The sequence below is a fragment of the Dermacentor albipictus genome, chromosome 1 (assembly GCF_038994185.2).
Source record: "Dermacentor albipictus isolate Rhodes 1998 colony chromosome 1, USDA_Dalb.pri_finalv2, whole genome shotgun sequence".
Classification (NCBI taxonomy): domain Eukaryota; kingdom Metazoa; phylum Arthropoda; class Arachnida; order Ixodida; family Ixodidae; genus Dermacentor; species Dermacentor albipictus.
The window spans coordinates 414962720-414979189 of NC_091821.1; the positions used below are offsets into that span (position 1 = coordinate 414962720).

Here is a 16470-nt window from a genome sequence, read left to right on the forward strand (position 1 = left end):
ATGCAAGGCTAACTTCGCCTGATGCAACACCACCGCCATCACCCTCAGCGCCAACGGGACGGCATGCGGTGACGCCCCAAATTTTCCCAGCATTGAAGTGTGGATGAAGCAGAAGAGGGGACTAGCCGAGAGAACTCAGTTGTCTTTTGCTATGTCACCAGCAGCTTCATATATATATATATATATATATATATATATATATATATATATATATATATATATATATATATATATATATATATATATATATATATATGCCTGGCCGTCAGTCTATTATGCGCCGTAGTGGTCGTCGTGTGATGCCATCGTTATCGTGAGGCAACTTTCTCCATGTCTCAACAGATGAAACTTTGCGCCCATCCCCGTTAGTTTACATAATGCACTATTCGCCGGTCCGACGTCGCACCTATAACAATTTGCATGGCGTAATGAAACGCGACCGGCTGGCTACGAATCGCGTCGCGCTGTCATATCCGCTTCCAATAATAAGCAGTCACCGGCGTACTAATGTCACGCCGGATGCCTCCCTACGAGCTACACTGAAAAACGCAGCAGGCCCGCGGGCATCTACAAGTGTGTTCGCATGGTCGTAGGAGTGCAGTCGTTTCACGGTCGAAAGGACTTCAGAGTAAATGTCCCAAGTTAAAGCGGATCAGCAATGAAAACATATCCATTCATCTCAAATTCTTAGCTTAATGTCAGTTTTCAAAACCACGTCCTCACAATCTATGACAAAAAGTTTCGATGTTCCAGCCTACCTAGAAGGTATTGGTGTGCTAGTTGCTTTATTATTATTAATGTAAACGCAGTGTACTTTTTTGTACAAGGGCGATTTAGTGTTCGTCTGTGTGTCGACAAGTGCACTACCTTCAGAAGGGTAATTGCATTTGCTATATATCAGTATGGCACTTTTCCCATAGCGGTGATAAGCACCGCGAGAAGTTGTTGTGCGCAAACATCAACGCTGAGAACAAACATCAGGGCTGATAAAAAGAAATGAAGGGCTGATATCGGCCGTGACTGCAACACCAACTCATTTCGCCTATGGTTTTGACGACATATTTCTCTAAACTTGCTATGCAAAGTATTCGTACTAAACGGATACGATCTAATTGCTTCTTGAGTTCGATTCGACAATATGGACACGTGCTCTGATCTCAATATATAGGATTTTAATTTATGGGTCTTGGTAATTGCCTGTCTTTGACTGTTTTTCATTGCTGATGCTAATTTATTGACGGTTTTTCATTGCTGATGCCGAAACGCCACTCATTACGTGGGGCTGCGGACTCGTCAAGCCGCCTACTGGCAGCATTTTTTTCCGTTGTCCTTCATCTGTAATGCACATGGCGGAAATAAAGATTAGATTTGATTTGCCTCAAATGATATTGCAATTTATTGTACAAGTAATGTCTGATCATTAGAGAAATTCAGCTGATCTGAAGGAATGGCACTCTGCACTACATTCAAGCTTTACCAACTTTTTCTCCACTAAAAGAGACCCAGACGTAGCAGCCCCGAGTGAATGACTGCGCCCAGCATCTCCACTGCAATGTGCTCGTTCACATGACATAGCAGCCTCAGCCGTACAACCCAACAAATGTTTACACAAGCAACGCTCTAGAGTGGCCTTCAGGTGAATGCCGCTGTGGACTTTTCTCTGTCAGTGCCCCTGCAAGCAGGAAAACTCATTTTATATGGCGGTTCGGATCGTCGATGACATGGTCCTTTAGATGCATGAATCAGGAATAATTGCTCCAAATATGTACACCTCATCAACTGAACCTACAGAAATGATTTTGGTGGCTGCAGGTTCTTGTGCGAGGTGCTCGGTTTCAACAGAGCTCTGTGTATGCGCTTCAGGTACGAAGGCGCTCATCGCGGTGTCGTAAATTTCTTGAGCGATGTAGTTGGTTAACGGTGCTCCGAACTCTACACCTGATGGTGTCGCAGACTTGCTCATTTTAAATTACTTTTCGCTTTTAATTTCGATCACTTAATCATCTTGACAATAACTTTTACGCCACATTAAATAGGCCCTGGTAACACCATTTTCTGATCTAGGAATGTAGAAGTGCAACGCAGCTCTTTCGCCGTTTCTTTTGCGGGCAATATTCAGTATGATGGCCGGGATGATGTGAGGTGACAAGCAAAAAATAATCTTCTGTATTCCACAGGTAAATTCGGAAGTGTAAAATTACTTCGAATTCAATGATATCATGAGAAGCAATGTTCCAGCCTACCCAGAAAGTATTGGTGTGCGAGTTGCTTGACCATTATCATTGTAAATGCAGTGTACTTGTTTGTAAGAGGGCAGTTTAGTGTTTGTACGTGTGTAGATAAGTGCACTACCTTCAGAAAGGTAATTCCATTTGCCATTTATCAGCATGGCACTTTTCCCGCAGCAGTGATAAGCACCGGGAGAAATTGTGCGAAAACATCAGCGCTGAGAACAAACATCAACGCTGATAAAAAGAAATGTAGTATTGATATCGCTTTTGATGTGATTAATAAAAATAGGGCCCCTCGTTTAACCCTTTTTCTTCTCGTTCGAATACAATGAGCAATTTTTAGAAGGATACAGTTTCAAGTTTACAGTGACTTTCTTAATCTGCATGACCTGTCAGTTGCTCGATCCACTAAAGATGACTGAACGGCAGCAGACGACGAGGCATGCTTCTTATTGTTTAATTTGCCCTTGCTTAGTTTAAAATTTGCCACAGATAAATAAAGACTTCATTAGGCTAGTGGTGATCTAAGTAGTGTTCAAACTATGCATTTCAATATGCCAAATTTTAACGATTGATGCAAGTAGGGTTTGATCCAAATTAGGATGTAATTAAAAGCAGCTGAAAAAAATATATACATATAGCAATTTCAACATTTTTGACCCTGAGACGGTGCAGTTTAATTGGGGTGCTATTGCATAATGAATAAAGGGAAAATCAGACATCCAGCCATTCGTAGCAATTGCTAAAAAGGTGTGGGTGGATGGATGTGGGTGGATGGGGGTGTGGGTGTGTGTGGGTGGATGTCTGATTTTCCCTTTATTCATTACTTCTCTCCACCTTGCGGGTTTCCACAGATTACTACTTCAGGTGCTATTGCAATAGCGGGTAGCCAGTAAACTCAGCCTGCAGTTGCATCGTTGCAACTGGACAATATTTCCACCTTAAATTATAACTTACGCAAAATCAATCCCATTAGGCGAGTTGAGCGGATGACTTTAAAATACCGTTGCGTTTCAAAGCCGAATCTTCTTCGCTAGTTTGTCAATACTGACTTGGAAAATTTAGCAGGGGCAGTTGACAGATTTCTTGTATGTACAGGGCGTTGTATACTTTCTTTGATTTATTACGATTTTCGTAAACTTTAGCTATCAGCTTCAACGGACAAGTTAAATTTGACATCTCATGATTCCCAGTCATGCGTTTGTTATTGGATGCTACTTAATTCGAATGGATTGAATAGAAGACAACATCTGCATTTCATATTATTTTAGCCTTAGGTATTGAAGTATGGTTATTGCTAAAAATTTTCCTCAAACATGTGCCTCTGCCAACGCTCTCGCGTCTCCTGTATTTTACTTGTTCAACTGTTATCAGGTTATTTGACCTAATCATTTGACGCTGCTTTCACCTTTCGTTATTTCATTTCATTTCATTTATTGAAGCCTTAAAGGCCCGGAGGCATTACATAAGGCGGGGGCAAACAAAGTATGAGGAACTCATCACGCTAAAGAGGGAAAAGAGGAAGGAAAGATAGACGAAGAATAGAAACGGAAACGACGCTCAGGAGGGAACCGAGCAAGCAGTAGTAACATCAAAATCACTGTAAAGAAACCATAATATACAACAAAATATATAGTACATAAATACTATTAAAAACATATTATGCGTTAGAACGAATTATTATCAATTAATTACATAAATTACATAATTACATAATTACATTAATTACATAAATTACATAATTACATAATTACTTTCTTGCACAGTTTTCCGCCAAGGCGACCGTGGCTCAAACTGGTACACGGTGTTGGCGGGATCTCTAGATGTTCAAGTTACCCACACTGGACATTCTAAGGTAAGAACTTTGCATTGCAAAATATTTACGCCTTATGTTGCGAAAAATCCCGGGATCGTAGTCACAGAGTTCTTGTGCTAAAACTGTTTTCTTAAGAGCCGATATAATCCACTCGTAGCGTCGGACATGCTATTGAGACGGCCCAGCAAAATAGAAAATAGAAAATAGAAACAGGAAATAGCATCTGCGAGCGAAACACTTTGTGAATACCGCTCCCGGTCCCGTACTCACAGAAAGTTCTTAAGCTAAAATTGTTTGTAAGAAAAAAATTACCGCCACTCATTACGCCAGACTTATTATTAGCTAAGGCGACCAACTAATCGCAAATAACAGTTACGAGCGAAAAGCTTTGTGAGTTCAGCCCGAGAAGTTTTGTGAATTCTGGCCCTAATGTGTTGCGTCAACGGATGATTTATTGTATACGGAAAAGCTTGCGACCAAATACGGGTGCTAATATGGCCTAAAGGACAAGGAAATGCTGCTTTTCGACCTTCCTGTGTCCGTGCTTCACGTCTGCCTTAATGTACATTGGATATCTACCAACTTCTTCAACATTAAGTCGTTCTAATACGGTTAATGAGTTGTGCCAAGACTCCTGCGATCGTCTTGAATCAAAGTTTCACTGGAACTGTTCGAATTTGCTTGAATATTGTGCGTAACTGATTTATTAAGGCCACCATAGTGACGGCACTAGCTTTTAGCAAACGCTATCGAAAAGCTACACGATTGCGAGTCCTTAAAAGTTCATCCTGCTTATTTTTTTACGTCATGCACGCAGCTTTATTATTGAACTTTTACCGAAGTGGTCGATTCTGCTAGAATCAACCTGTCTCACGGGAAAAAATATATGCAAAAGAGCGCGCACCAACAAAAAAAAATGCATATAGAAGGCTTGTGTAATACAGTGTGCATATATATATATATATATATATATATATATATATATATATATATATATATATATGCACAAGGAAATGGTGCGCAATTGACAGTTCCGCACGAATTAAAGAACTAAATCTTTTCAAAAATAGTGGGTAAACTTCACATCATCTACACAACGGGTAATAAAAACCTAGCGTAATTATTGCGGGAGTCACGAACGAACAACGTATCACCAAATATGCCCAAGTAGACGATTCGAGAGATTACTGTAAGACATCTTCATTTAGGACTGACACTCTAGAAAATAGTGCACAAATAAGCTTAGAACGCAGGGAAGCGACACAGCTGCTGAATCGGTGGATGCTTTGGAGTGAGTCAAGTCAGTTCTGCAGTGAGGGGAAGTTTCACGAAAGGAGATTTGTCATCCACTCGAGAGTGTCGCGAAGGTACGAAGGATACACATACGTATTGCTTAGAAGCGAAACACCGCGAAGTTGAAGGAAAATTCACCCTTTTCTGGTGATCGGACCCGGGATTTCTCACTGCGGTTGCTCTGCCATCTCAGCTAACCAGGAGGCTAGCAGATCGCAAGGTGAGGCCGAAATAATTGATCAGCTCTTGGATCATTTAACATGAATACGCTCGCAAAGCAAGGTCAATTTTGTAGCTTAATTTGGAATTTCCTTGCAAGCTTGTTCATGTTAATCGTCGGCATCATCTTGCCTTTGTTGACGTTGTTGTACTTGTTTAAGTTTGACACAAGGAAGGATTTCCTTTTTTTTTTTTGCACAGTATTGTAGGAGAGAGCTGAAAAACTATCGGCCACGGCGGTCACATTACAATGGGGTCGAAGTGCAAAAATTCCCGTGTAGCGCGCGTAGATTGCGCATTAGAGAACCAACCAAGGTAGTTACAATTAATCCGGAGTCCCCCACTACGGCGTGCCTCATAATCATATCCTGCGTTTGGCACATACAACCCGATAATTAAAAAAAATGAAGAGATGAAAAAGAAAAGGCAGTGCAGGCTACCCTACGTGTGGCAAAGGGAGAAAGAAAGATGAAAAGGAAGAAAGAGAGTAATTCTGCCCACACCAGCAGATCAACGTTCGCTCACATATGCAGTAACAAGTGCTGGTACAGCTCAACTGCTTTCAAGATACCCACTAGCGCTTGTGCATAACGGCGAGAGGAGCAACACTTGGATTCAAGGCGTCACATGTCACGACATCTACGGCTGCAGAACTCAAGCCTCGGCGCAGTGCATTTGAATTTATTGGCACAAGAACTCCTGGTAAATGGCACGTATTTTCTTCCTCCATGCTGGCTTTACGCTGTGTCCAATCAGTTCTCGGACGTAGATCTTTCGAACTGCTGACGTTCGAAATCGTCAAGTTTTACCACGTTTAACAGAAAGGGCGCGTAATTATTCTCCAATGGTTACCTGCCCGTTGCGGGATCAGTGGAAATGATCACACACGCCAAGCTGTGCGACCGTCGCATGAAGCAGAACGCAGCGTTCCCATTCCTGTTTCGAGGAAAGACGCTGCAAGGCAGCTTCGGCGCCTGGCAGGCACGTTCTCTTCAGCAGAGTGGAACAACCTAAATATAAGGTGCACCAGGTTACATAATCTAAACCCTTCACTCCAGCTGCGACCTCCACCCGGGCTTCATTGACGTGAGGCATCGTTCTTATACCGGATGGGGTTGGGAGTGGCCTCCATGAAGGCTTACACTACACTGAAGGGAATGGCCGACAATGTGCGACGCCAGCGACAGCGACAAGGACATTGATCATATATTCTTGCACTGTTGTCGATTTCAGTCGCAAAGACAAAAACTCTCTACAGCATTGCGACGATTGCGCAATGTGGCATTGTCTGTGCAGGCGCTGCTTGAACACCGTCCCCATCGCTCGTCGCACTTTTATGGTTTATAGCACAACTCTTATGCGCCCATTCTTGCGACGAGTGTCAGGATCTCGGCATAACCGAGCGGACGAGCACAGCGATGAATGAAAGTGCGAACGCGGAGGGCAGCAGGAGATGAAAGACGGTAATAGCGAAGGGAGCGAGAAGAGGAAAGCGGAGGAGGAGGGAGCAGTGAAATCACGAGGCGGAGAGCGAAGAAGGGGGTATGGTGAAAACGCGAAAAGAAAGGCGTAGTGCCGCGCAAGACGGGCTCTGTGGCGACGATGGCTACGAGATGGCGCCAGAGTAGCACGCGTCAATTGTTCACCGATGATGCCAGCTACATTATGTATGGAAACAAAGCGCTGCATGAGCGGAGGTCTGCGTGCGGCGCCTTCTGTGAATCATGCCCACGCGTCACCCAAGCGCTGCCTCTCGCGATTTCCGGATTAGCGAGACAGTCGCGCCACACTTCGCTCCGTTTGCAACGTGCCGCACGAGGCAGATTGTCCGCGCCAGTCAAGATATCGCGGAATGAATGCGCGTATAAAGCTGCGCTCAACATTCGCAATAGGGCACGGCAGTGATCACATTCCCACCTACCTCAAAATTAATGGACTCACTCAGTCCTCTCGTGGTGCACGCCTTGAAGTGCACTTACTGGACTATATTTACGTCGCTTATGGCAGAAGCGTGTCGGCGAGATTTCGCCGGCACTGTCGACGACACCATCGCAAAAGCAATGAAAGCTGCCAAGTGCTTATTTTGCTGTCGTCAAACCGAACGGATTTCGACATTGAACTTGAGAGACTTCGCGCGATTATAGGGCGTGCAGAGCGATGAGACAGACACAGACGCACTAAATCAATTTATGATCTCAGGGATGCACGAGGAGGAGTAGGAGGAGGGGGAGGAGGAAAAACATTTATTAAAGAAAGGAAAGGACAAGCAGGTGTCTTTCTGCTTGTGCGGGAGGCGCCCTTAGTCCAGGGCTCCTGCCGCTCTTGCTGTCTCCTGGGCCCGCCGCATCAGTTGCTGCTGGTTACGAGGGTCCGAACGCATTCAGAAGAAAGTTCAGTGCCGCATAGACAAACTAGAGAGTGAGCGATGGAAGGCATTCTGTGAATCATTGGACCGTCGCAAGCCGCTTTCACATATCTGAAGGACAATCCGCAGTCTTCGTTCATCCCCGCAACAACGACACACATTCGCAGCTTTAGCCCTCCATCTTGGCTAAACTGAGCTTGGTGTGGCGGAGGAATTCTGTGTGAGAGTCACTGGCGAACCTGTCAACACCAACACTGTTGTAAGTAACCTCCCTGCGGCTCGGGTACCAGAAATGGACATGTTATTTACCATAGAAGACCTCGAAGCTGCCCTGGCCATTTCTAGACCATCATATTCTCCAGGCCCTGATGGCGTCACCTACGCTGCCCTGGGACACCTTGGACAAGAGGCAAGAAGATTGCTTCTGAGCAGTTTCAACAATTCATGGCATAGAGGTATAGTACCCCGGCAATGGAAGTTAAGTCGGCTGGTAGCTTTGCTAAAGCCGGGAAAATTTCTGTTGCATTTGGCGGCATATCACTCTATCACTCTGGTCAGCTGCATCGGACAAGTGATCGAAATGATGGTCCTTGCATGTCTAGAATGGTATCTATAGTGTTACAATAGCTACCCAGCTTCCATGGCAGGCTTCCGTCGGGATCATTCCTCAATTGATAGCGCCATTGGCCTGACAATGTTAGTGCAACAGAGAAAAGCCGTAAGCGCATATCAATTGCGCTCTTTCTCGACGTGAAAGGTGCATGTGACAACGTTGCACATGACGCCGTAATCAACTCCGTGAATACTATCGGAATCGGCGGCTGCATGCTTCACTGGTTATCAGTCTACATAATGCGTCGGTCGTTCTTTGTACAAAGGGAAGATGGCCCCACAGCTGAATGTTACCCTTAGTGCGGCGTGTTCTCAAGGAGGAGTATTGAGTCCGGCGTAGTTCAATGTGACACTCATTGGACTACCTGAAGTTTTACCTAAAACAACCTACCTCTCGATATACGCAGAGCCTTTGTACTTCTGCGGTCACTCGCCTTCAGGTTCGCGCGCGATTACTGCGGGCAGCAACTTTGACGTCAGCATACCTTCAAAGACAAGGCTTGTCCAGTACGTGCAAGTCAAATATTCGCTCATTGGAGAGCTTACAGGGACAAGCATTGCGCACGCGTTTAAGACTTCCTGGCTGTGCGTCAACAGCTGCAACAATCGTGCTCGCCAAAGATCATCCCATCCAAACATACGTTGTGGTAGATTGTCTCAAGACGCATATCCGTCATCTTTCCCGTGTCCCCGATTGTCACTTGGCGTTCTTGCCATCGCAGAGACCTCGTGCAACGTTTTCTGAAGGTATAATCACCCATACAGATTATCTTCTATTAGGATACATACCAGCAGCAAGGCCTTCATTGCCCTTGTGAAGTCCCCAAGAGCCTCAGGTGCGCGTAAGTGTTCCGGGTGTAGAAAAGAAGGCCAATCACCCAAAACTAGCTCTGAAACAGATGACTCTGCTATTAATCAATAAAACATGCGGGGACCGCTTACACATCAATACCGATGGTTCGGTCTCACCTACCAGCTCTTCACGTGCCGTTGTCATTCCGACAAGGAAAACCACAACGAAATTCAGACTGTCACACATGACAACATCAGCGGCGGCAGAGCTTGCTGCCCTGCGTGCTGCTGTCAAATACCTCCTGCAACATACACCTCAGAAATGGGTCATCTTTTGCGACTCTAAGGCAGCACTTCAGAGTCTGCCTTACATACACCTCAGAAATGGGTCATCTTTTGCGACTCTATGGTAGCACTTCAGAGTCTGCTTTTGCCCTATTTGACCTGTAGGACTCATGAATAGCTGACATATGAAATAAGAGAAGACCACCATCAAGCTATCGCTATAGAGCACATGAAATTACATTCCAGTGGCTACCTGGACATACCGGCATTGCTAGTAATGACCTCGCTGACGAAGCCGCCCGGTCTGCCCATCTGGAAGCCCAACCACTTCCAATCCCCTTATTCAGAACCAACGCTGCAAGAAAACCTGATATCGTGGCTAAAGCTATGACACACATATACTGGTCTTCTCGCACCCTCTCCTTCATAGGCTTGGTCCATCCTTAAAGCTACAAGTGCCATCAAAAGTTTCACGCTCTGAGGCGACAGTATTGTGCCGCCTCTGGCTCGGGGTGGTATTTACGAAGGCCTACTCGTTCCGTATTGTAATGGGCGATACGAGCATGTGCGACTCTTGTGGAACCATAGAAACGATCGAACACATCCTATGTCTCTGTCCCCAGTACGACGACGAGCGTGAAGCTCTCCGAAAAGCATTGAACCAGCTGGACTCTAGACCATTTTCGTAAATGAAGATCTTTGGACCATGGCCGTAAGCGTCGATGGCACAGAAAGCAACGAAAGCGTTGTTGAAATACCTCAAGTCGACAGGTCTTGGCACCCGTGTGTAGACTCGGTGCGAACCTTCAAATCTGCGCGAAACTGCTCTCTCTATCTCCTCTCTATCCATCTCTTCGTCCCTACACCCATTCCCCCAGTGCAGGGTAGCAAACCGGACACGCGTCTGGTTAACCTCCCTGCCTTTCTTGTCTTCGATTTCTCTCTCTCGCATTAGGGACTATCGTAATCGTCGGTGAATTGTTTTAGAGCGTTACTGGCCTGTGGGAACAGTGGGGCCCTTCGTGCGCGTGCGCGAACTCACCATATTTCTCTCTCTCTCTCTCTCTCTCTCTCTCTCATATTAGGTTCCCCATTCCCAGTTCCCTATTTTATGGTTACCAACCAGACACCTCTCGGGTTAACGTCCGTACCTTCTCCCCTTCTTTCCTCGTCCGCTTTGTTCCTGCTACTGTTCTAAGGACTTTGCTTGCGCAGGATTTCAGAAGTTTTTCACAAATATATTGGGCGTAGGGTTGCGTAACTGCTTGCACAGTAGTAGTCCAGAGCTGGATCAATCACTGGAGTCTGCTGGATTCTTTTATCTTTCTTAATCTCTACAAGCTCCCCACTGGGGGAATCTGTAATAAGGTACTAGAGTTAAACTTCGTTTTCATGTCAATGCCAAGTTCAACATGGAGCGCAGCTCCTCTTGCATACAAATGAGAAATCGAGAAAGAAAACTGAAGTCGGTGCCAAGGCCCCTGTATCATATGCGGCATTTCTGCGTGCACTTGTTAACTATAGCTTTAATAATTGTCACGACGGCCAAAGTGGCATTATATCAGGTTGCTTTGTTACAATCTGTTTTATTTCAAGCTGATTTAAGGAACACCGAACAAAACCAGACACGAAGGAAGTCCGAAAGCGGAAATAAAGCAGTGCAGTAAAATATATACGCATAATTCCAAATTAAAAGCGGGAAAATAATTTCTTTATGTACCCCTCTTGTGAAGAAGACAAATCTATTAGCAGAACACCATAATTTCTACACCGCACACATTACAATCCTTTACCGGCTGTGGGACAAGAAAATTGTTCTGGCAATGCTCGCGATTATCTCTGAGCCATTGTGCGTCAGAGAATTCAATATGTGGCGTGATCGCACGTGCACGGTGAATTTGATAGTGTGCCTACTGCGTCACATTTCATGAGCGCGTGCTTGGAACGTCTGATAGTGCACCGAAAGTGTAAATGTAAAAGGCTAGTGGAGTACTTGCATAGGCAGGAAGCCAGCAAACAAATGATAAAACGACTCTTCATTAGGACTTATCTCGTTTGGAACACCGGGAAACACAATATGAAGGGACATTTTAGTATTCTTTCTAGATATGAGAAACCTGCTCCGTCCCTACATTCCGAGCCATTCGCTATCACAGGCATGCTGGTCAGTAAATATACGGACAAGTTTTACGACTGTCGTTGCCGGCTAGACGCTTCTCTTTTACAGAACGCTGTCATTTTCCATAGCTATGACGTTAGTGAAGAAGCGCTTACGCTCTCATTGAAAAGCACGCTTTGAAGGAGGGATGAGAGATAGGAGGGGAGATACGGTGCAGCAGAAATGTTGGCAGGCCACCCGTTATCTATATATACACACACATTTCTGAATAACAATTAAGTCTCGCTGCACTTTAGGGTCACAGCACTGAAGTTTTCTCTTTGATACATGCTTTTTGAAACGGATATATTCAGCGATTATTATATCCCGCACACTAAGTGTTTGAGGCTGTATCCTTCAAGAAAGTAACTCGGGCGAATCAATACTGGTATGGTAGGAATAAAAAATGGCACACACGTGCGCGCACGCACGCACGTACGGCTATCGTGTGTCACAGGTTGTAAGGTGCACATTGAAGGCAATCAACTGGTTTGATTTCGTATTTCAAATTTATTCAACAGTAAAATTATGATACCGAGTGCATAGAGTGACATGAAACTGATGGAGGCACTAAAATATTAGCTATAGCAGGGACTTCCTGTTCGAGCACGTATAGTGTGGATAACGCATGGTTATCAAGTTGACTACAGAAGTTTAAAGCAGTGTAGTAATTACGTAAAAATACGAGTGAACAGCGTATTCGTAAAGCAACAGGTAGTTCAGCAGAATCGTGTTGTAATGACCAAGGAGCAATTTCTTCCATACATAAGGCAATTAGAGTTCACAATCAATGCAATGCCACAATGAAAAGGTTCATATGTAAATCAGTAATGTCCATACTCACTGCAAGAACAATATAGCCTGCAGAGTCCCGGATTACTGCAAAAAATTGAGTAATGTAAGCTTTTAGTAAAACGTTTGTATCGCTGTACGAAAACGCTTTGCGACTTAGACGATTTCATATTCACTGGCAGAGAGTTTTAACTAATGAAACAGAAATTGAACGATGACCTAGGGCGGACCACTTTTGGTGGCTGCCTTCGCAAGCATCGATATTCTGCAAGACCTGCACATGAACTTTCCTTGAAGTTGTCTCTAAAAGGGGTATGGGGTTCTGTAAATTATGAAGCGTTTGTGATGTCCCAATCTTTATAACATATCGTACTTCAGTAATGATATTACAATAGCCGATAATGTCACACCAAATTACGCGTAAATATCTGATATGAGATTGTAGAAGCGAATATCAAAAAAGGATAGCGGATCGTTTCACGTAAGAATCAAAAGTGCGTCACATATCTCAAACTTGTGCGATGGTTCGCAAATACTGGCTTTATTCAACCTGTATAGGCGTTCGTTAGTTATGTTGCCTCAGCGTTGAAGCGAACGAGCGAAGTTTGTGCTGGTTAAGAAACAATAGAGAACGACAATTTATGCAGTAACATAGAAGGAATGTCGACAATGAAGCTGCACACTAAAGTGGACCACCTATCAGGCCCTCTTGACGTGAAACACGTCGTGCGAACGTCCTAGTGACATTTACATGCAAAACGGAGCAAATTACTTGCACATATCTTTGTCAGTTCATTGCATTCGTATTGTAAGATATAAGCATATCAAAAACATGTTGCCTAGCGACGGCCGTGATCGATTCCGTATTCTGGAGAACAATACTGCTTTAAGGAGTAGATAAAATTTAAAAACGCAGATTTCTGTATACGCTGTGATCTCCGCATTACACGTGCTTTGTACAGTATACACTAGTGATCTCAGGCTCGACAGTGGCCTTTAAAATTTAGATTTTTCGAGGCTTATAGTAATGTCCCGCCTACTTTCACGCGTGTCTGATGCTCGGTGCGGCGACGTTTTTAATCGATTAGCATCGAGATCCGCGATTGTCGCAAGTTAGTGCGCAAACTTTTTCTGCAGACAATAAGCGTACCACAGAAAGCTCAGACTGCCCGATCCCGATATCGTATGTGTCAAGGATTGCGCTAGGCAGTTTGTGCATAAATGAATAAATTCCACGCTATTCGAATTTTTACTCCGTTTGATAACAGTATTTCACGGCAGTTGAAGCTATGGGTAGAACTCTGGCAGTCAACTAACTGTACAATGGACTGATCGCTTTAGAGTGCTCTTACAGCACGCGTTACATTCACCAGGTCGAATTCAAGCACTTGGAACACATTTGCCAAATTTATTCATAGCGCTACGCTCCAGATTATGGAGCGCTGAAGGGCCGTCACCTTTGAGCCGGCAGCGTGATCGAGAACCGACTGAATTCCGGTCACACGGTGCGATCCTCCGATCGCTCTGCATGTAGCAGCTTAACGTCCGGCTCAGGCAGGCTTTATCTGGCCCTAACAGCTGCAAGCTGAGTCAGAGCTCGTTATACAAGAGTCGTATGTACCATAAGAAGTAAGAACAGTTGATGTCCTTTTCTCTTTGTTTCGTGCAGCGCATGCAAAGGGATGTGGCGGACAGGTCCCCCTATCATGTCGCATACCGCGCCGTTTACGTAGCGGCCTCGTGGCAGAGGCTAAACTTCAGTCTGTACAAGCGGAAATCGTCTTTCTCCCAAACCCGGATGTCCCGGTCATTGCGATCGGTCACACATTTGGGGTCACGCTTATACAAACGCGCAAACATCAGTTTGCGGGCGCTGAACTGTGAGGATAAAAACGAGTCGTTCTAACAGCACGCACACACGCACGGAAACGCGTGGTCCGGTGCTCGCGCACCGAACAAAATGTCAATGGCACATAAAAGAATGGCGTGCAGTTCATCCGGGAATTTGAATAAAATGAATATTAAAAAATAGGACGGGATGTACGCTCTGTCAAAACGGTACCGCGCAGTGCCGTGGAAGCGATCCACAGGCTTAACTCTACAAGACCTTAATAATGCCGAGGCGGGCTCGGGCCAATGACGTGATGCAATGACGTCATCGTAGCCCGACCACTAGCCAATCACTCACGGTTCTTGCGTAATTGCAGCCGTGGAAATTGGATCGCTCAATGGTAAGATATCAGCTCTAGCATCGGCAACGATGCACCGTTTTAGGGAGGCAAGGCACAGCAACCAATTATGCAATCCCTAGCCCTATCCATGCTTCCGAGTCCATAAAAAGGCGCAGAGTGTAACGACGTTGCGGGAGGATCGGAGGCGGAAGACTGTTCTTTTGGCACCGGAAACTGGCCATCTCTTTATTAGGGGTCCCGAGTTCCGGAGGAAGTTGCGGGCCAGACAAAGGGGATGATATACACTGCGTGCGGGTTTTCGTGTTGGTAGAAAGAGCGCTGCGGTGGCAGTGGCTGTTTGTTCCAAGCACCGTTTCTCACCGACACGCGAAGTTCTCTAACGGATACGCGCACCCGTCTGGCTTTCTGCCTGCTTCTAAAAAAAAATAAAAGTGCTTGCGCTTTTTATTAGTGCGTCCGGTCCGGCACTCACTTTGAGGAGCAGCGGAGATTCGGTCCACTGAAAATGTCAGTGGGACGGTCAGAGAAGTTGACACGAGCTCTGTGTCGGTGGAGGCTGATTCGCTCGGAATAGCGATAACATCAACGTCGCATGAGCTGGTGCTCTGAATGAGGCAGTGTTTGCTATGGGAGTCACTATGGGAGCCACGGTCGCTGACTAGTTGATTTTTTACTAGTGTTTTGCATCTGATAACACCAACGCAGTTCGCCTATGCACACCTATAGATCGGCATTTCTGATTATGTATATGCTTTCACAGGTATACAGCCACTAATCTATCATGACGCTGAGAAAGCGGTAATTATCATCACTCTGAGGTGCCCTTATACTTACCTACTTTACTGAGAGTGCAGCTTTCTAACACGTAATGTAGTCGTATTTAAATTTTGCTTTGTCAAGGGCGAGTATGTAGTATTATTACGAGTATGTTATAGTTCGGGCACCTGCAGTTCTCAAATGAAACGATAACTTGGAAATGTGTGAAGAAATATTTATTTTAATTGCATTTAGGTTGTGCTGAGCACTTGCTCTTCATAACGGACATTCGGGCGATGATCAATCAGTCAGGTATTACTGTTAGGCAATTATGGAAGCGACCTTGTAAATAAACCGATTTTATCTGTAATATGTAACGATTTTATCTGTACTTACTGTCCGTTGCCTACAAAGTATTTACTAAGGTAATCGCAAATAGAATCAGGATCACCTTAGATTTCTGTCAACCAAAGGACCAGGCAGGATTCCGTAACGGCTAATAAACAATAGACCATATTCTCACTATCAATCAGGTGATAGAGAAATTTGTGGAATATAACCAACCCTTATATACAGTTTTTATTGATTACGAGAAAGCGTTTGATTCAGTCGAAACCTCAGCAATCGTGGAGGCATTACGGAATCAGGGTGATCAGGGTGTAGACAAGCCCTATGTAAAAATACAGAAAAGATATCTATAGCGGCTCCAGAGCCACCGTAGTCCTCCAGAAAGAAAGCAACAAAGTAAAAAAAAAAGGCGTCAGGCAGGGAGATACGATCTCTCCAATGCTACTCACAGCGTATTTAGAGGAGGTATTCAGAGACCTGGATTGGGAAGAATTGGGCAAAAGAGTTAATTGAGAATACCTTAGTAACTTGCGATTCGCAATCTGATATTGCCTTGCTTATAGTAACTCAAGGAACTAATTGCAATGCATGCTCACTGACCTGGAGAGGCA

General features: G+C 44.8%; 1 protein-coding gene across 2 annotated transcripts in view; it reads left to right on the forward strand.

Annotated features, from left to right (window-relative positions):
* The window catches only part of Epac (Exchange protein directly activated by cAMP), a 415242-nt gene that overhangs the window by 22640 nt on the left and 376132 nt on the right, over nucleotides 1-16470 (forward strand). For both annotated transcript variants that reach the window (XM_065440668.2, XM_070532230.1), the window contains exon 3: nucleotides 3998-4086. In XM_065440668.2, the coding sequence (XP_065296740.1) occupies nucleotides 3998-4086 (89 nt within the window). The remainder of the gene's footprint in view (nucleotides 1-3997; nucleotides 4087-16470) is intronic.